Source organism: Accipiter gentilis, chromosome Z (assembly GCF_929443795.1).
Source record: "Accipiter gentilis chromosome Z, bAccGen1.1, whole genome shotgun sequence".
Classification (NCBI taxonomy): Eukaryota; Metazoa; Chordata; class Aves; order Accipitriformes; family Accipitridae; genus Astur; species Astur gentilis.
The window spans coordinates 19135346-19157519 of record NC_064919.1 but is presented as its reverse complement, the minus strand read 5'-3'; the positions used below and the strand labels follow the sequence as shown (position 1 = coordinate 19157519).

At 38.1% G+C, this 22174-nt stretch overlaps 1 protein-coding gene across 8 annotated transcripts in view; it reads right to left on the bottom strand.

The window, feature by feature from the left end:
• Positions 1-22174, bottom strand: part of COMMD10 (COMM domain containing 10) — a 137600-nt gene that overhangs the window by 10977 nt on the left and 104449 nt on the right. The window contains exons 6-8 of one of the 8 annotated variants that reach the window (XR_007505067.1): positions 16248-16328; positions 7038-7097; positions 6384-6399 (exon numbers count right to left, since the gene is read on the bottom strand). The exons of 6 other annotated variants lie outside the window; for them this stretch is intronic. Coding sequence is in view for 1 of the 2 variants with exons in the window: in XM_049794929.1 (XP_049650886.1) it covers positions 6361-6399; positions 7038-7097 (99 nt within the window). In the remaining variant the exon portion in view is untranslated. Of the gene's footprint in view, positions 1-5866; positions 6400-7037; positions 7098-16247; positions 16329-22174 lie in introns of those variants that run through there. One more of the 8 variants, XM_049794929.1, reaches the window with a different exon arrangement.

Genomic DNA, 22174 nt, shown 5'->3' with positions numbered 1-22174 from the left:
ACTGAAAGTTTGCTCCAGAAATGGCCAAATGGTAAATAATTCCCCTGTCCTGAAAGACTGGTGGTCTTGTTTTACCTCCCTTCCCACACAGACCTTTTCTGGCTCTCTCTCAAAGTGAGTTTCAAACTTGGGGTGCTAGGACAACCTCCATGAAAGCTTTACCCTACCTGGAGATGTGCTGTATGCTGGCCTGAGATAGAAGGTTCCCTTGGGAGCAGAGATGAAGCAGGGGAGGAGAAAGGTCCTTTTTTGTTCTCGAGGTCTGTGGTGCTTATCTCCAGGCTGTGTATGAGCTGGAAGTGGCAGGAATGTGTTAGGAATTAGAAAAGATGGCAGAGACCCACCATCACAAGGCATAGCTCCTGACTGAGACATCAGGGATTCATCTGAGATGCAAAACGCTACTCCTCTGACCTCATTTTTCACATGGAGGAGATCTGGGCAAAAGTGCTGCTTGTCATCAAGAAAATATTCTCACGCCTTCCAGATTGAAGAGCTAAGCTAGCAACATTCAGTCTGGGCTTTGTTTTGCCCAATGCAGTCAGCTTCTCTGATCTTTTCCTGACTCACTGTTGTCCAGGAAAGACAAAGAGCTCACCTAACTGGCAGTCTGAGATGCAAACCAAGGCTTATAGCCTAAGCTGTACCCCAATGCTCAACAGGGAGCAGTGGGTGGAACAGGAAACATGGTCCTTTCCTCACTCCCCTGGGCTTTGCTCAGAATCATGCTCGGCTGCCTACAAGGATATTGGCTATGGCAAACACTTCAAAAGTAGAAAAAAATCCAAGAAAGCAAACCTGCTTTAAAATGGTTACTGTATACATTAATTGCATAATTTCTTAAATCAAATTGCTTTTGCCTTTTTTTTTTTTTTTTTTTTTTTTAAACAAAGCTGCATTTCTTAACACTTGGAGGCAGAAAAACAAACAAGTGGGTGATGGAAAAAGCACAGTATTCTCATGCTGCCCATGAAATGCAATTTAGTTAAGTTGTCCTACTATTGAACCTATGGATTGGAATGAGAAGAAACAAAGTCAGCTTACCTGTATGCAGAGCCCTTCATATTAACCCTCGTGGTATGAACCTTCCCACACAGTGCAGATGCAAGGAATCTCATTAGCACAGACCAGGGAGTCGTCCTCCTCCTCCCTTCAGTTGTCTTGAATGACCAGAGGGTGAATTCCAAAAAACACAATCTGATGCTCCAGCATGTCCAATCCTATAATATACTCTACAGAAAAGTACTCTACAGCCATCTCAGAGACAGATACTATATTCATCCATTGAATGTATGCTGTATATTACCATAAAGGGCAGTTAAGGTAACATTGATGACAAGAAATTAAGTGTCCCACTGGAAGAAGAATTTGCTCTAACAAAGTGGTCATCTTATTTGAAGAGCCGGTCAAGACAGTTGTATTTCCAACATGTGTAGAGCTCCACATTGCCTTTCTATGATTTCAGTAAATAGAGGAAAGCTTGGAAAACCATGGAAGATACTTTGGCCTCAGTAGAGAAGGAACTGATCTTGTCAGTGAGAGGGACAAGTCCTTCCTGGATACATAGCTCAACGCAGCTGGACAGCATCTGATTTGTAACATACCAGTACTTTCCCCTATCTCTTGAAAAACTCAAGAAGGAATGAAGGGATCATCTAAACACTTTATTTCAGTTAAAACTACAGCATGTAATTGGGTCTGATCAACATGATTACAAAGGCCAAGGGAAAATCCAATAAAATTGATTAATTACTATGGAAATTAGAAATCACTTTATGCAAGAGTTGCAGATAAAAGCATCTTACTAGTTTATGAGACACCATGAACAGTGTATCAGACAGTAGCAGCATAGTTCATCCACCTCTATGAAATCACTGTTATTCAGAAGGCCTGTTTGGCTGCTCCACAGAAAAGGAACTTTCTCACACTGGCTCCAAATGTTGTTCATTTTCATTAGTCAAATAAGCTATATAATGCTCACAAAATGATATGATACTTATTCACTGGGCAATAGGCATTATTAAGCTGCCATTTCTTTACCATAATGTGAGTGAATTCATAATCTTTGAAGATATGATATGCCAATACAGCCAAACAATGAAATATTACCGATGCTGTTGGAAATCAGAGAACATGAGATGGAACAAGTGTGAAGGGGAGCTTATACCATTTTATCACAATAAACACTTTTCTTCCTTTAACCAACGTAAGACTTAGCATTTCAGTAAATTCTTTATGCTTTGAAAGAACAAGACTTCAGAGTCTTTAAAATCAGACTGTAGGAAATGAAGCTGCAAGTCATAACTCAAAATTGATGTGTCAATAAACCCAGGAATTAAAGGGGAATTTGAAAGCCTCCTCTGGAGAGCCAAAGCAAATTTGGCAATTAGTAAAAATTTGAGATAGTAAAGCTGTATTTGTCTATCTAGCTATGTATTTTAACAAAAACAGAATGCAGAAACTTACACACATTTCATATTTTGTTGAGAAACAAGAAGTATATGCCTAAGGCTGAACTGGGCAAAGATAATCTAATGCATTTGTACTTAACAAGCACTAATGTGCTATTAGTGTTGCTAAGTGATGTACGAGTGGTTGCTGTTTACCAGTAAGTTGATATTTTTGAGGTAGTTCTCACACTGGTTTTCATTTTATACCCAGAATTCCAAGTCTTCACATCAAAACAATACTGATGCTTGTTTACACCCAAACTGAAAGATCTCCTTTTGCTAATAGTCCATTTGAGGCAGATTTTGATATTACAGCTTTGAGAGAAGTACAGTCATGGAAAATACTACCTTTAATGTCTGATAAAAGATGAATCAAATGTTTTTAAAATGCATTGAAAGATCTGAAAGTAGATTTACTAATTCTTACTCATTGAAATTTCCAGTTTTAGAGCTCAGTAAATCTCTGCAAATATTTTCCTTCAACATTATCAGAAGCCTTAGTAATTTCAGTTCTGGATCATGCCCAAGGGATATTACAGACCAATGGTTTGCTAGGACTCTGAACTGAAAAGAGCCTGGGACGTATCCCTTTCCTTTCCTGCAGTAGAAACTCCAAAATACCCACAAGACTCACTCTTCAAAACTAGGTTTTACCAGAATGCAAAACAAAAGCTTGAAGACCTTTGGCATGCACACCCCTGCCTATGCTTCCACACCAACCTGGTGCATTCAGTTCTGAAGTGTCTACCTGCCTTCTTCCTCCCAGTAGTGTTTTTCTTTCCACTGCCTCTGAGGTATGGCATGGGTTCTAGTCCCTGCTGCAGGCAGATCTCCCATTCTCTCTAGGCATCCCCCAGTCTGTGCTGGTGCTTCTTTTTCTCTCGTTCCCTGACACTGCTGGGACACCAAATTAAGCAGGGGAAGCTGCTCTCAGGGTCAGACTAATCTTCCCCTCTCCAGGTCCACTCAGGCCCAGGGAAGCAGCAACCAGAATAAAAGCCTTCTTTTCTGAAAGACCTAACAAAACCCTCCTAAATAGTTCTGCTTTTGCATGGTCAATTTTCTCTCCTTATTCAGGAGCACTTAAATAAATGACAATGTTCTTCCCTAAGATGGTACTGGTTATGCCATTGCTACCTAATAATGTTCAACCCCAAAGCTTCCCATTACGCACAGAAAAGTATTTCTAAACTGTCTACTTCCGAGCGTTCCTTGACAAAAGATAACAACTGTACTTCCTACCGTGAGGTATACTATGGCTTTTATTATGGCTTCTGACAGTAAGACATTTGGTACATTTAGCAAAAAAGAAAAGGCAACCACTGCTGAAGAAATCATAAATCTCTTCACCTGCAAACAAGGACAATCACTAAATAAATTTTACAGAATCTTTGCAATCTTAGGCTTAGTTTCTTCTGGCTTTCCTTTTAAGATTATTTTATCACTTTTAAAATATTTCTGATTAAAGCTAGATTTAAATTGCTCTTTTTTGTTATCGCAAACTTTTCTTTGATTTTGGCCAAATTTGCACCGAGGCTGACACTTATGGGCTAGTTCAAAATACTAGATACAGTTATACAACTGGCCACAGTTTTCATAGTTAACTCTGGTTTACTTTGTTTCCCCAATTTTCTTCCAATTTCCCTAGTATATAAGGTTTTTCTCCCCCTTTGCCTAACATTTTCTTTGTATATATACTTTTGCCACCTTTTCCAGTGTTCCTCGTCTCTTCCTTATAGTTTTCCAACTCCCAAATTCCACCCTTGGGAGTATCCATTACTCTGTTGTCTCCTTCCTTTTTCCCCCACCCAGTTTCTTCCTACTCTGTCTTTGACTTCTTTTTCTTCAGAGGTGCCTGCTAATTTGTCCAATGCTTCTTGCACTCCAAACTAGTCCTGCCTTCACCCCCTCCTCCAGGATTCATCCACCACCGCCTACATTCACAAAGATAACTTAACTCCTCTCTCACATTTGGGCAACTGCCTTAGTATGTCCTGCATCCATACAGGAGAGTCTTCAATTCGCTTCAGACCTGACTTCCAGAACTTAAACTCTGGAAACACAGGGAAAACACTGAAAAGCAGTGTCCTAGCACACGCCATACTGTCCCACAGGACCAGTGGAGAAGCCACGACCTAACTGTCAAGAAGGGGATTTTCCTGGCTGGGCTAACTACAAAGCAGTGCTAATGCTGGCAGGCAGAGGGAATGGTGGGTATGTGGTAACCTGCAGACACACACCAACCTATGCAGCCTGAGACGAGTGAGCCGTCAAGCTGTTGCTGAATAAACAGACTAAGGATGTGATGTCTGTGGGTGGGAGTATTACATCCCCAGAAGATAAGGCAAACCAGTTTGCCACTGGTTTGAGACAAGGCTTGATTTTGGCAGCAAGCCTCACAAGGTGTAGAGGGTAAGATTCTGCCCTGCAACAGTGACTCATTTCTTCTTTCCAACAGGGTAATAGAGTTACCTTACCAGAGCGGTACAGTACTGTCTGGCATTTCAGTTAAGAACTATGATAAATGTGTTTTTTCTCTTCAGTGCCCTTTACTCACATGTAGGCTGTTAACAACTTTATCTTCTAAATCTATTATCTCACAGCTTAGACAACTGGTGCAAACACCTTCAGTACAGCACAATCCGTAATAAAGCAACACAAAAAGCCCAAAACAACCCTCCAAAAGCAACAAACCAAGAAATCTGGCACAAGAGGACCTAAACGCTAGCTATTCAAAACATACCTTTTGGCTATACTTACATCTACTGTCATGAGCAAACAAATCTCAAAAGAAAACGGGATGGTTAGGTATTAACCAACCCTGGTTTAGGCATCTGGAAGAAAAAGCCTTGTTCAGGGAATCCCTTAAGGAGGAAGAAAGACAAGCTAATGCCAAAGTTCTTTATTTCCTCTCACTTTCTATTAGCCTGGAGTAGAGAGTTGTATATTGTGCCCTTTATCAAGGTTCAGCAACGAAGTTGCCTGTCAATGAACAGCATCAAACAAGAACTAAGATGAGTATCTCCTCATACTGCTCATGAATCTCCATTCATCTGGAATTAACATGTGAAAATACGAGTAACTTGGCCTTTAAGTCACTGTACTTTATTTCCTCCTGTTTGATGTTAAAAATGGTGGTAGGATCAACAAATAGCTTTCATAAATCTGATTGCCAGACTATTTCAGTGTTCTTTGTTACATACTCTGAGACTTCTTCCACTTCTTCCCCCAGTTATACACCATACTACTTAGATTCATTGGTATGCGTGCAGTGCCAAGAAGCCATATCTATTCTCTGTGCCAAAAGTAAACACTGAAATCAGTGACACTGTTGATTATTTAGAAGAAAAAAAACCACAAAATAAAAAAGAACAAAGATAAATGAAATGAAGTTAAAATAGCCCAAACTAAACCAATTAATTTTTAAATTGTGAATTTATTTTGACAAATTTAAAATAAACATTATCAATCATATGAATAACAATTTAAAATGATAGAGATTTTATTAGCAGTGTATTTTTTTTACTACTTTTATGTTCCTTTTATGTCTAAGAAATAGACTTGATTCTTGGTCCCTCACTAGTATGCAAATTTCCACCAGAATCAACTAACACACATAACAGGACAAAATAAAATATTAAAATTCTGAAGCATGATAGCATTCTTTTTTCTTTCCGCAAGTAAAACTATTCTTCACAATTGCTCAGAAAACAAGAGAAAGTCCATTAAAATCTTCAGACTCTTAACAAAGGCTCTTGGCTAATGTTACTGGTCTAAAAAGGAGATAAGCCATATAATTTTACAGGAAGCAGCCCACTGAATCCTTCAGCAAACACAGCTTGGCAAACTATCTTCAATTCAAAATAATGAGGTGGCAGGAGTGTGATGGAGAAATAAGTCTTCAAAAACATCACATAAGGGAATCCAGCTGTGCTTGTATAGTTTCCAGCTATTTAAAGGAACAAAAAAAGAGAGAAAAACCTCCACTCATATAAAATGTTGTTTAGAAACATGCAAACAGAAAAAAAACACATTCCAATATCTTCAACTATGCATACTAAATCTATTCACATAGCAATAAAAAAACCTGTACTCATGAATATTTGTTTTTACATGAAGCTATTAGAATTCATTGCTGCAGTCTAAATATTCAAATTTTAAAGAAACAGTTGTCTAAATACTGCCTTTTTACATGCACAGATGTTTTTCTGTGAATTTCCAATGCATAATAACAAGAAAAAAAAATAATAGAGTTCATTTTGACTGGATTACAAGCCTGGCATTTCAACTGCAGACGTAACACAAAGATGCTCTTTCCAGAGAGCTCCTCATTGTTAATCATCAGCTACTCCTCTCGATCTAACTGCCAGGTATGCTTACAATGACCCAAGCCCTGCCTATGCCAAATCTGAATGCACAGACTCTTCTTGAAAATGCTTTATGTGATCAAACAAATCCAACAGCCTTAATTAAAGTTGGATCCATTTTCATTCCAGTTTCATTAGATTTAATTCATATAGGCAACACTTCCTGCTGAGCAGCATAAGGTGTTTACAAAGAAGCTATACTATTGTAAAATCTACAGACCTTGTTATAGAACTCAAACAGCTCCTGATGACTAAATTCTACAAACACTTTCTTGAGGTTCTGTGAAGGAAAAAGGGGAAAAAAAGGAAGGAATAAGCATACTTTTTTTTCCTTTTCTTTTTGGTATTAATTCCACTAATTCAGTATATGAGATTAAGCTACATTAAAGATAACAGTTGCAACAGTAAGTTTTCCCTCCATTCACTACAATGTCCCTCATACATACATAAGTCCACAGGCACATTAATTCTCCTGCTGCAAAGAATAATAATAAAATATTCTATGAAAATGATTTTGTTACCTTATTTTTAAGTCAGACAAAAATGAAAGATTACATTCACCTTTCTCAGCAGTCCATCTAAGATCTGGTAAATACCATTACACAATGACAAAGTCTGTACTGTATTTGATTCAACTTGCACAGCTATTAATGTACGGCACCAGCACAGAGCTAATACTTCCATTCATTAAACTAACAGCTATGGTCTTAGCATGCTGACACTGCTATAAGCATCTATGCACATATTCAGCCCAAGTTAAAAATTAACACAACAGCTTCAAAGCAGTGCTTAAACACTAAAAAAGCGAAGTAACACAACTGATGGAAACTACTGTGGATAAAACAGATGGTGGTAATAATTCTCTGCTTGTATGTGCTGATGTCTGTAGAGATGAGGGTTAAATTAAAATTTCTGTCCTGCCTAATTCGCTTGCATGAAACAGGTACTTTAACGCCTGCTATTTTCAATCACAGTGCAGATCTGTCCAGAAGATTTCTAGTCTTATTCCTTCCACTTCACTTTGTCACTTTACTACTTTTAAAATAAATTCCTAACTATTACTGCACATTCTCTGTGTTGTTGCTAGACTTTCCAAGGCTTGGAGACATTCCTGAGGATAAGAGCTGCACTTCCATAAGCACTAACAAGGCTCTGTGAAAACTGAATCTGTGGACACCTCTACTCCCAAAATATTATCAGATGAAATAATGTACACATGATAATTTTGTTTAACTGGTACCAACTTCATGTACCACTTAAGTTAGTAGAAAAACACTTAATAATCAATTCGGCTTAAATGAGTAGGGATACTTTTGCATACAGACAAGGCTGTGGGCCAGATTCTGTGTACTCATACCGATGCAAGTCTCGATTTAAGTCAGATAGTGCTGCTGAATTTGGCGCACCAACTGCACAAGAGCAGCAGAAGCCCTGGGAACTCAGGGTAGGTACTGCCTGGTGCCTGCTCGTCAAAAGGAGTTGTAAGACACAGGAAAGGGATAAAATGACTGGGGCCAGCCTGTCTGGTGCAATTCCTCCTCCCCGCTCTGCAGAAAGAAGGATCCTTTCCAACAATTTCAGGAAGGCTACAAAAGCCTAGAAAAGGACCAGTGATTTGCATGAGAGACCAATCTTCCCCCTCTGGGAAGGAACAATGCAATTCTGGGAATCATATGGTGAATACAAAATAAAACTTCCAGGACAGCAGTTCTCTTTGCCATGACTCCAGCTGATCCTCCCTCCAAAGAGCATAATGCCATTTCAGGGAAGTAAAAGCATTTTTAAAGGCTTTCTAACAGCTAAGAAACAAAGAGAAAGCAAACAAGTGGTTTCTTCAGAAAAGAAAGGGAGTAGAGGAAAGAAAGATACACTAATAGCAAATGGATCTACCATTTCAGCCTGGATGTTTGTTTGGCATTTGCCATTCCAGAAGGATTTTGGTGTTCGAATGGAAGGAAGAGAACTGAAAAGAGGAGGTTCAGAATAAAAGGAAGATATCATATATCTTCAAGTTTATCATTCACAATGAATAGTCAGGGTCATCTCTTGCATGGTGTCTGGCAGAAAAGCCTGCTGGATTTCAATACGACAGTTTTGCAACGCCTCCAGAGAGCGACAGTTGGGTGCGTAGCACCTCCAAGCACCAGATCTCATTTCTCTGAGCATTATGTCTCATTCAAGATGGGCATCTTCTAGTACTACTTCCAATCAGCAAGCAACATCAACTTTTCACACACACACACACAAAAAGAAATTTAAACGCTTGCCTTTCATATTTTCCTCTAACTATATTAATTACTGTAAGTTATAAGATATGCACAAGTGTGGTCCTTTTAATTCAGGTTCTTTTTACACTAAAAAAAAATATCACTGTGCTTTATGAACGGGCTGAGATCTCTCTTCCCATTATTATTTAATAATCACAGTCTGATAACTAAGACAAAATTTATGTTGCATTGTGGCAGGCAAATGTCTGCAGAGATCTAAAAGAAAGCATGCTGTGCCAGGCTGTGTTTCTGATCTGGCTGTGCAGGTGGGAGTGTCAATGGGAGAGAGGGTGTAACAACCTTTTATGAAACATGTCATTTATCTGCACTTAATCCTCTTCTAACACAGAATTGTTTCTGTGTGTAAAAAAATGGTACATCTACTACACCACTTCAGCAAAGAGCACTGTCACAAAAAAAATGTGCAGAAGTGTGGCACCAGTTAAAAATGTTATTTTTACAATATTACATTTCTCACTAGTATGAGTCCCTTGAGAAGGGTGCCAAATGATCACTGTCATGTGATCAGGAGTTCCTGCAAAGACCACAAAAACATCATATCATAACTAGGTCCCTACAAGAAAAAGCTACGTCTGAGCAGGCTGATGGCCCCCATTTTTAGCTGAGTTATCAATTATTCACTTATTTGCTTTATTCTGTGTGAACACAAACAACTGTAATTAAAACAATGTGTCACAGGACTAGCTTACCATCTAGTTCTGTAATTACTCAGTAAAATAGTATTAAAAATCACTGTATAGATAGACTATTGATAAAGACTCCAGAGTAGGCAAACTCCTAATCTACTTTATGGAATTTTGCTCAGATAGGGATACAAAATTACAAACTGCAATAATTTTTTAGCCATAACTGAAACATAGGGTAAAAAAAATCACTTTCAGCTTACTGACTTAATTAAATGTCACTGTGTGCAGATAGAGTCTCAGCCTATTTATGAAAATTGCAGCTAAGCTGCCTTCTTTTATCTGCACATACAGGTTTTCAGATGTTGTCTCCAACCCAGTATGTTTTTCCCAGAAGGTAAATAACAAAACAGTAATTTGCTGGATGTCTAACTTCTTTCTTCCTTCTATGAAGCATATCATTCTCTTTTCCTCTTTCCTGATAAATCTCCTCCCATTCCTTGCTTTCGCTCTACTCTTTCCCTCATTTCTGGCATCTCATTTTCTCCTTGCTGTTATCATCTTCATGTGAAAGAAAACTAAACAGAGTAACCAGAAAACTAAACTGAATTTATTCCCATTGTCACACTCAGCCACTCTAATACTTTTTCTAATTACATCCTAAACTTTGTTGTGGCAGTAAAAGTCCTAGCTCATACTTCTAAGAGTTTTAGACTTGAGGGTGACAGCTTCATAGCATCAGAGAAACATAACTGAAGATATTATTCTTACGAAGACAAAGAAATCTCTAAAATACCAAACATTCATTCTTTGGGAAGCTTTGAAAACTTGGAGACAGGCTTTTTTTGTCTGATTCAGTACCCATGAAGAGTGGCAGGGACAGCACTAGAGTGATATGCTCAATGAGCATAGCTAAAGAGGTGATGTGCAGCATCTTCAGCTAAATGAAGTTGCTGTTAAGCTCAGTGTGCTCAACTCCTGTTAAACATGACAAAGCATTGCATTTACTCCTGGAAAAGTCTGCATGAATTGCAGGTGTCGCCCAAGACAAATCTTTACATCACTCTGAATCCATCGTAAGGAATATGGTAATAAGTTTTCTGAAATGTACAGTTTAACATACTTGGCCACATATCAACACTGAAGGTATTTTTAAGTGTTAAAATTAAATTTTAGTGCCATTTTGCCTTTATAGATCTAGATGGAATCTGATTTCATTCTACCTCTTCTCTCACTCCAGGGTTGTATCAATTTACAATTTACAGCCTCCTGAGAACTGTGAAATTCTAATAAATTTAACTGATTAGGGTTGTTTTCTCCCCTTACCTATCCTCTCATTTATTGTCTGGTATAATTTTGAAAAATGTAACAGCTTCTGCAGTCTCTAAAACAACTGTTCAAAACCAAATTTCCTTGGGGGGTGGGAGGAGAGAAAGGAAAGGAAAATGAAAATAAAAACTTCCTGCTTCCAGTCAACGTTAATATGCTATTCTATCCAAAACAGCATTCTGAATGTATGGTTAATTTTACAAAATAGCCACAATCATTTCATATACACTTAGCTTACAACCACCAGAAAACAATTAGGCAAATTTTTAGCTGAACATGATCGTCAGCATAAAATGATGAAGATTCAACTACACAAGATGTAATAGAGTCTCCAATTTCCCATTGCCTCAGCTAACAATTTATTTTAAACATTAATACCTTCTTGCTGCAAAATGTTTCTGTGGAAACCACACAAAAAAATGTCTTCTTAAAATACTTTGGAAAGCAGAGGCAAATTCCTGGTTATAATCAAAGGAATTGTTTTTGGTTTGCTTTTTGCGTTTTTTTTTTTTAATCCAATGCTCTAGATACTTCTTATTTTAATGTACTACTGCAAAAGGCTTTTTTACTAATGACAGTTTTGCAACCTTATTTATTGTCCAGCTGTATTCCACACATTTAACTCCCCCACCCCATGCATAAGCATAGAGCAAGGCACTAGGAGTTATAAATAAAAGGCAAACTTCTAGTTTTAAAGCTAACTTGAATATGAAAAATTGATATTGCTGTAATAGTTCTCAACTGCAAAGCTGTAACTACTTTTACGATGTTGCAAAATAAATGCCAAGTATTCTGAAGCAAGCAGATGGAGGAGCAGGCTGGTTTGTATATCTAAATGCCTACTGTAATGATAACGTCCTATGACTGAGCACATGTAAAAAATGACAGTATATTCAGTGAAGTTTTTTGACACTAACTAGCTGAAGCAACACATATCCCAGTGTCCATATATTAATATAGCCTTTAACACTATCTTGAGCCGCATCTCAATTAGGTTTAAGAGAAGAATATTTTCACATTTGCTTTCCATTCTCCAATTTATTCCTATTACATATCCTTAAAATCTCAGATGTAATGGAAGGATATGGATAATTAAACTAATCAGTTTATAGCCAAATTCAGATGCATTGCTAAACAGACCCCAGTTGATTCTTAGTAGCCTACATTTCCCACTGGACCTATCAGTTTCTGTGCTACATCAATTCAGACTTCCTTTAAATTTCCTTGGACCCTGGAGGACTATGCATTCGCTTAGACACTTACAGATGGGAAGAGAGTCATAAGCTGTATCTCACAGAATTTATCAGCAAGTTTAAGCTGCTTGGTCAGAAAGATTAATTGTAGCATGGTAAGAAAAGCAGATGTGTTAAAACAGACCAGCATTACTTAAAAGCACACCTGTTCCTTAGTTCTCTGTACATAAGAGACAGCAATTAAGACTTTTTTATATTCTTACAGCAGTAGATGGATGTAATTCAGCTCAGAGATTCAGCAGAACACAGGGAGTTAAATACTGACTTATATATTCCTAATTACACTTCTTTCACATCATCAGAAAATGTGACCTTCAAACTTCATTCTTCTTCCAAGCTTATTTCCATTTGCAATACCAAATAATTATTTTTGTAGAGAAAAAAATGTGTGCCTTATGACTGAATTACATGCATCTTCAAGTCTCAGTGTGCAACTGTGACAAGAGAGAATATCTTTCATAATAACCCCCTCTTTCCCTGATCGATACGTTAACATTTAGTTTGCACATACACTGCACTCCACCTTTCAAATTTGCATTTCTTTTTCATATAAGCTTAAGAATTTCAAATTCCCTGTGGTATTTAGGGAGATCAAAATCAGCAACATACTGAGGATGTCTTTCCCTCCCTCTGCAATGTATTCATAAGCTCCCTATCCAAAGCTCTGTGTTGATTCCTGAGATCCAACAGCATGTTACTGGAAATTGATGGTTTGGAGTTACATACAGATAATCTTACTCCAGCAGATACAGGACCATCTAAGCACGTTTCATGGAAAGTCCCTAGAATGAATTAATTGCCCAGTCCGACAGTGAGCCAACAAACTCTGCAGGCATTTGGAGACATGCAGAAGACCTGACATGCTTCCAAACAGCAACAAAAATTCAGTCATTTCCATTTTCACTCCTCCTGTTCCCTTCCACCCTCATGAAAATATCCATTACTGGCTGGCTGAACTGGTGCAAAGCTACAGACAAGAAATGAGACACAACTACTAAAAGGACCACATAGGCTGGGAAGATTACAGTGCATTACAGGCAAACAGGCCCCTTTCTTCACAGTAGGGGAGAAAAAGGCTTTTAAAACTGAGACAGTTGTCTGGAAACAAAGAACTACAGTTTTCACCTTAATACACCTAATCAGAGTAAACACCATCTTGCTTTAAAAAAGGGGAGATAGCAAAGCTTTTTTTTTTTTCCAACAGTTGTATACAGGTGCAGGGCTCTTTTGCCTTGAATGTGCTAGGAGTTTACATTCCTATAAATAACATTAGGTTGGTTGGTCTCTTAATGATGCTTTTGCATGGGAAACCTCTTAAAACCAGAAATCTAGAGTTATAGGGTTGTCACTTCTGTGCAAAGATTATGTTTAATACAATTTTACAAAAACACCACAAGGAACAAACAGGATTTTGGGGGAAATAGGTGGTAAAAGTGTATCAGTGCATGCCTATCACAAGAAATATTTAAAAGCAGGTCTTTTGTATTGATACCTCCCTATACGTTCTACATACAGAAAATGGCTCATAGAAGATCTGTTGAAAGACTGACTCTTTTCTATGCCTGTTCTGTATTTTGTATATACCGTCACATGCCCTTCCTTTCTTTGAAGACAACTCTACACATTACAACTTCATTAATGACTCCTTACTAGTCTCCACAAGGGAGATCAGTCACTAACAGCATAAAGCATCCATCCACACAAATATGACATTGTAATTTCAGGATTCAATAGGAAAACTTGCAGATATAATTCCCAAATACAGTATCCAGGAAAAGATGTGTTTGAAAATTGTTAGTTTCATTCACTAATAGGCTACCACACAATCACTAAGAATATCACCCACTAATCTAAGGAACACAGGTCCTAATAATGACAACCTTCCTATTTCATCTCTCACCTAGTTTTGCAAATTATACTGTGTTCCTAATACTGTAGAAAGCTCTCTGAAGAAGCAACCTCACTAAAAGTTTAAACCAAATATACGCTTTCCTCCTATTGAATTTCACTGTATCACGTATGGAAAAAAGAGTCTCTGGGAAAGCACATACACACTAATTGTTGCATATTGCTTATACAGTATACAGTCTGTAGCTGTCAGAATACAACTTTCTTCTTTAGAATGCTACTTTGATGACTAAATAATTTTACTCCTGAGAAGAAATTAAATTCTTTCATCTTCCATGTTTTGGTACAGCTCATTTGGCACAGAAATTATGATATAAAAAAAAAAAATCAAGTTCATGATCACTGCAAGGAAAAACAGGGAGTTACAACTCTATGTTTCATTTATTTCAGCCAGGGTTGTTATGTAAGTCTTCAAACACCATGAAGACCAGTGAGTTCACATTTCTATTCTAAAGATAACTCACATCAAGACTGACACAATAGTCTTACATTCACCTTGAATGATAAGGAATTCACTTTTCTTCTTATGCTTGTACTCACAGAGAACTACTGCTGAAGAAACAGAGCCCAGCAGTAAGCATGCTGGCTCCAGAAATGCTTTCAAGCTTTTCTGACCTCATGTGTTCGCTGGATTTAATCACAGCCAAATTCATTTTTTACAAACTACACATGAACAAGATGTCACGTAGGCATGGTTATAAAAATATTTCCATTATTGTACTCAGAAAATAACCCAGTTCTAGGAAGCTAAGAGAACTGAGTGTAAAATTTAAGGGCAACATTAGCCTAGCATTGGCATCTGAAAACTAAAGATTATGGACTCAAATGGCAAACACTGCAGCTTAGATAAGTATCTTACAACAGTGAAGGTCAGCCCTACAGCATCGAAGGCAGACTGAGACAGATCTGTATGTAGATATACAGTGGTCAAAACCCCCTACAGCAAGGAGAGCAGCTCAACACCATGCACAGAATGTTTCAGAGAGCTTCTCACACAGCTTGCTTGTAGCTGATGTGATTAACATGGAGCTGTAAATCCTTTATGTTCAAATCAGATAACACATCTAATGTTGACTCTGAAGAAAGCTGGACTTAGAGAAAGCTCAAGTTGTGATCCAAACTGCTCAGGAAGCCACCTTTTTGGTCTGAACTAAAAGCTAGACAAAACGTCCTCTGTCCAGGGGTAGAAACTTGGGTTATTGTAGTCTGCATCCACATCTAGAGCAACTGCTCTGGCAGAAATTTTATATGATGTAGCCATGCAGATGTGTAACACTTTAAGAAGATTTTAGAAGAATGGAGGAAGCTGGCATCTTTTGTAGTGTTAGCTTCTGAGCCTACCTGGTTCAATAAGATACTGCAACACTGCACTGTTTTACCACGGAAGGCCTTTCTTCACCACCAGAAAACCTGAAACTATCTACTATTTCTACTGAGGCACAAGAAAAGAGGCTGGCTAAAAGATGCCAGCAGCGAGAGGAAAGATCTAAGGAAGCTCAGATCCACATGAAATCAATGTAACTGATGTGAAAATACCCCTTCTAAAAAATCTGCACAAATATTTACAAAATGTCAAGATCAGATAATTTGTAAATTAGTCCTTTTGTTTGGGATGGGTCACTCAGAGCATCACCAATTTGGATTTTGTTAGGCTGACAAGCAAAGATAAAATGTTTGGGGTTTTTTCTGTGCTAAAAGAGTGTCAGCAAGCACATCTCTGATCTCCAGCAGGCAAATTACTCCAGCAGCTAGCAACTGGGTGCTTGTACACAAGTCTCAGCTGCTGAAAGAGACTGGAAAGCCATGCAGGAGTGAGGGGTGTTAACTAGCAGTCTAGTCCCCAGCAGAATCAAAGACAGAGCTCTTATGGAATAAGATTGCTTGTGAAGTAGCTTTCCTTTTTTTGTAAAAGTAGATTTTTTTGTGAAGTAGATTTCCTTTTTTTCTTTTTTTTATTAGGAAGTCACCTACTATTTTTACTGTATTCTAAGAAATAGAACAGATGTACAGCTTTTGCTACAATACTCACAGTTTACAAATAAATGCCAGACTTCTAGCCAGTATCTCTTTCTCACCAGAAGCAACTAGCAAGGCCTTGATCTTGGGCCACCTGTTTGGATCAAGGACATACTGATGTTGGAGTGTGATGAAGAAGACATCACCACGCTGACACAAGCAAACATCAACATTTCTCAGGCAATGTGGCACAGTGCAAAAGTGGAACAGGTCTTTAAAAGCAAAGTTTCTTAAATGACACAAAAAACATCTTCCTTTTTACAAGAATTAAAAAAAAAAAAAAAAAAAAAAAGACTGGGTGGTCTTTTCTGATTATGCCTCTGCAAAATTAAGAAGAATGTGGAAACAACCGCTTATTACGAAGCAATCCACCACCAACTTTTCTTTCTCAGTTTGTCGCTGAAGGTTACACAAGTTCCAATGATGCAAAAATGAGCTATTCTGGATTTTACACAATGTAATTTCAGTGATCTTCTTGCTTTGTTACTTTTGCTGAAAAGTTATTTAAAGCTTGATGCAGTGGTGCAGAGTGGATTCTCACTGCTTACAAAGAAAACTGGACAGAGTGCTAAGGACAGAAAACACTACAAGTATCGTTTAAGTGTTTTCACCGACAGTGAAGATGAAATAAACCACTCATCCACAGTTTCCTTCAAAGCCAGAATATGAACATAAGTATACAGGTAATACCCTCTCAGGGAAGAAAAAAACCACAACTTTTGACTAACATAAGCAATTTGAAAGAAAGTATCAAATCCCTTTTTATTTTCTTCAAGTCTGTGTGCTATCAAATTACAGTTCATACAGGTTGCTTTAAAAGAGAGTGAGCAACGTGAAGGAATACACTACTAGATTTGGATTATTCTACAGATGGCTGGAGTACAATGCAGTATTCAGGCTGGCTGCAACAGCCTCAGTGAATATCAAAACAAAGATACTTTTTATGTTTTTCTCTCAAAATGAATCCATTTAGCTCCAAATTAATTACATTTTTCTCTTTCCAGCCAGCACTACATGATGCAAACCTAAAATGCTAAAGCAAAGAATAAAAAGTGGTATTATATGGTGTAATCTTTTCATAAAGATAGACATGAAATTAATATTGAAACTATGCTTAATGCTTTTCAGGTTTTTACCTTTTTTACATACATGTTCTTCAAAGGGAAAAAAGGAAAAATAAGGTGTTAGGTCAGTTTGCAAATGCTATTTTTTCTGTATGAACAATTTTATAAACTGATGTTTAAATCCATGTTAAAGATACTAAGTCACTTCTTCAAAAAAAAATACTAAAAGCTTATGATTTGTTTAATGTCTTGTCTGCACTGATTATAACACAGGTTAAAAGCATAATATATGAGTTAGCCATTGATATTTAGATTTGCAGTCTAAGAAGTTTTGAAACTTTTAAAGTAACCTAACACGTTTCCACATTTTTCTTACATCTCCTCTTATACATGGAGAGAATGCTAAGAAGAATTTGCTGACTACCAAAGGTTTTTAAATTTAAAAGAAAAATAAATACAGGAAATGGTTTAAAATATTTTCTCTTGAAATAGTATTTATATGCTACTATGGAAAGGATTTTAACACAACTTTTCTCCTCATTTTAGTCACAAGAAGGTTTTCAACATGCATACTGTTCCCTACAACATTCTCACCTCTAAATAGGAGAGATACAGATTTGACGGATGGACTGGTAGATGGGTAAGGAATTGGCTGGATGGCAGCACCCAAAGAGTTACAATCAATGGCTCAAGGTCCAAGTGGAATCCACTAATGAGTGGTATCCCTCAAAGGTCTGCACTAGGACCACTATTATTTAATATCTTCATTATTGTCTTCATTAATGATGCAAACAGTGGGATTGAGTGCACCCTCAGAAAGTCTGTGGATGACACCAAGCTCTGTGGTGCAGCTGATTAGCTAGAAGGAAGGGATGCCATTCAGAGGGACCTGGACAGGCTTGAGGAGCGGGCCCATGCGGAAGTTCAACAAGGCCAAGTGCAAGGTCCTGCTCCTGTCTTGGGGCAATCCCCAGCATCAATACAGACTGGAGGATGAAGGGATTGAGAGCAGCCCTCTGAAGAAGGACTTCGGGGTACTGGTGGATGAAAAATTGGATGCGAGGCAGCAATGTGCATTTGCAGCCCAAAAAGCCAATCGCAACCTGGGCTGCATCAAAAGAAGTGTGGCCAGCAGGTTGAGGTAGGGGGTTCTCCCACTCTGCTCTGGTGAGACCCCACCTGGAGTACTGCGTCCAGCTCTGGGGTCCCCAGTACAAGACATGGACCTGTTGGAGCGAGTCCAGAGGAGGGCCACAAAAATGATAGGAGGGATGGAACACCTCTCCTATGAGGAAAGGCTGAGAGAGTTGGGGTTGTTCAGCCTGGAGAAGAGAAGGCTCCAGTGAGACCTTATTGCAGCTGTTCAGTACTTAAAGGAGGCTTATATGAAAGATGGGGACAGACTTTTTAGCAGGGCCTGTAGCAACAGGACAAAGGGTAATGGTTTTAAACTAAAAGAAGGTAGATTTAGACTAGATAGAGGAAGAAATTTTTTATGGTGAGGGTGGTGAAATACTGGAACAGGTTGCCCAGGGAGGTTGTAGATGCCCCATCCCTGGAAACATTCAAGGTCAGGCTGGACAGGGCTCTAAGCAATGCAATCTATTGACACTTGTCCCTGCCCATGGCAGGGGAGTTGGACTGGGTGATCTTTAAAGGTTCCTTCCAACCCAAGCCATTCTATGATACAAAGATACATGTCTTAACATGGGACACTATTTTACAGACAAAAATAAATTTTAGTACTTGTACTACAATATTCAGACAAATTAGAATGATGTCAGTTAATACTGAATTAGCTTGGGTTTAATACTGACTTCAAAAATACTCAAGTCCAAAACAGCTCAATTTTCTCTTCTTAAGACATAAGTAATGAGGTAATGGTAAAGGGAACAATGAAGAATGATATGCAGGTATGGTAGGTTATAAAAAATCTGATTTCTAACCTGACATAATGACACATACAATGTTACACATAGAAATGCAGTTTTTACATAGACTAGGGACTTTAGCTTAAAGAGGGAAAGAAGAATATGATGGTGAAGAGTACTACCAGGGAACTGTTAATAGCTGCTTCCCCACTGGCTAAATGGGGACTGTTAAGTCTGTCTTTCCTTTATACAGCAGAAACATTTTCCAACAATTTCAGGGAAAACATACCTATCTTGAACACACTGTACATTCTCCCATATTCTCGGTCATTATACACCTTCAGGGTATGACTATCCATGTACAGTAAATTGCTTTGTCTTTAATCTTCATGATTCACCTATTCTTCTATCTAAAGCAAGATTCTGTATTTTTTGCACTGTTTTCCTAAGAAAAATGTGGAAGTAAGGAGGACTGAACTATCTCAAGTTCAAATTAAGCACACATCAGAGACAAAATGGAGACTCTAGACTTCCTATTTCCTCCTATTTAGTACCAAGCCAGTCCTCTAGTTGCATTCAATGTGTAAAACCGTGCACCAACTGGCAGAAAAATGAACTGGGAAAACAAATGCTTGACAGCTGAACTGATGAACCAGAAAGATAACCTCATTAACCTGGTCAGGTAGTCAGCTGAGGCCTCAGGGTGACAGCAGTCCTATGAAAAAGCATATTACAAGTATCTGCGCTCTCTTACTGGTGAGTGACAGAATTAACAGTAGAACAGACACTAAAGGGAGATACCATTAGATTCCAGGCATGAGAAAAATTTTGTGACTGCTGAAAAGAGAGTAATTCCACAGCCCTATGCTGAGGAAAGAACTACCAAAATTGCAAACCAGTTGTTTTAATGAGAATAAATAGTTGTTTTAATGAGAATAAATAGTCCAATATGCTTGGGACCATTATTTTAAAAGGATTAAATCACTATTGTGTAGGAGAATCAATTCTATTTGGATTGTTTTGTTTATCTTGGAGATAAACAGATTAACTTGTCTGCAACCATAAATTAGCCAGAACTCTGGTGGTCAGGCAAAGGCAGTGTGGGATCAGAAGGTGTCTAAGGAATACGTAGATCCAACAGTTGATTTGACAGCTGGCAATCCAGTTCTCAAACTGATAAATGCAGTACTTGGTTTTTTGTGGCATTGGTTTTGCTAAAGATGCAGCCTACAGAGATATGAAAATCCAAAATGTTAGAACACAGCCCGAGATTGCAAGAGGAAGGACCAGCTGAATAAACTGCATCTGTATATCAGCAAGAACTTTGGTAAATACAGAAAGTCAGTTTTTTAATTTAAACTGTTTCTCCAGGAATTGTCCACATTTTCTGTGTGTTGGAAGTATTGAAATGTGAAAGTAAACACATGGGAGGTCAAAAACTCCAAGCCATTCAACAATAACCATGGTTGGTACAGCAACGAATGAAAAATTTTTGATACTGAAGATCCAGAAGATCCTCTATTGAAGCTCCATTTGATTCCTTTTTTCTTTGGGAACTAAAACTTTTCCTTCTGAAATACATCCTTCGATAGTTCTACACCTAAGACAAGAGACTTCTTCTCTTAAAACACATCCCATTGTATGAGGAAGAGAAGAGAGCATTTATCTCTGTTAACAAGAACACAGCCATCAGGCAGAGTCAAGTGATTCTCCTCTGCTTGGCACTCGTGAGGCTTCATCTGAGACACTGCATCCAGTCTTGCACAGCCCCAGTACTGGATAGATGTTAAGAAAGTGGAGGGACTTCAGCATCATCTGGATGGTTATCATCTGGATGCACCACATTTGAGGAGATACTAGGACAAGTTGGGTTTGCTTAGTTTGAAACAGGGTTAAGAATGGGGAATCTAATTGCAATCCTATCTGTAACAGTTTTAGTATTAAATTGTACCTCTGTGACAGGTGATTTTAGTTTATCTTGTTAAAGATTACAGATCTTATCTATTTAGAGACCCCATCCCATACAAAGAATGATTTTGGTAATAAATAACAACCATCCCTTAGCTGAAGAGTTGATAAGGAATGCACTTTCAATCCATCCAGGAGGATTCAATTTCTCTGAATTTTTTTTTCACAGGGAGTCGACCCAAATGAAATCCCTAGAAGTTGGCAATCACACCTTTTAGATGGCCACTGTTCTTCACTCTTAGAAGACATGGAACAGGATGTACATTGAACAAGTAATCTCAACAGATATTGGCTGATCAGCAGTGACAGTAGGCAGAAAATGATCTAGATAACTTGGTAGTAGGCCAGTAAAATTCACAAGGGACAAGGCTGTTGAATGGTCAATCTTGGGATCCAAAGACTTTCCTGACCTCTTGCTTGTCTATCACCACCAGTTTAAAAGTGCTGCAACTGGAGTCTGATTAATGATTTTTAAACAATGCAAAAGTGTACCAGCACAATCTCCAATAGCTCTGAAACTTTAAAAAGAGTATAAGACATCCATAAAGAGCAAGACTGAATAGGTGATGCATAGGACTGAATACCCAAAGGGTTCAGAGCTCTTGGATAAAAAATTGCTGCTATTAGTCAGTTACCCCTCTAGATACTACCATTCAGAGCATCACCTAGCCAATAGGCCTCTTGGTGTAGAATCAAAATGCTATGGTCAGATAATACAAGGTGCTAGATTCACTTCAACTGTTAAAATGTGTTTAATATAAAGTCAATAGGTTAATTTTGCATTAGTGGTTGCATAGCCCATTCTCTCAGAATAAAGACAGCATAAAAACACAAGGCTGGCATAAACTCTGTATTAGTTGCATATATTCTAGATAATGTGACAGAATGGCAATCATGTACCCAACAGTACAACTCTTCTGTGAGCAATCTGGTTAGTGCAGAGATACAGTACTAATGATTGTGAAATCATGCCTAGACTCCGTGGCATAAACTTAATCATGAAACCATGGCATTAGACTTAATTTCTTCTCCAGGTA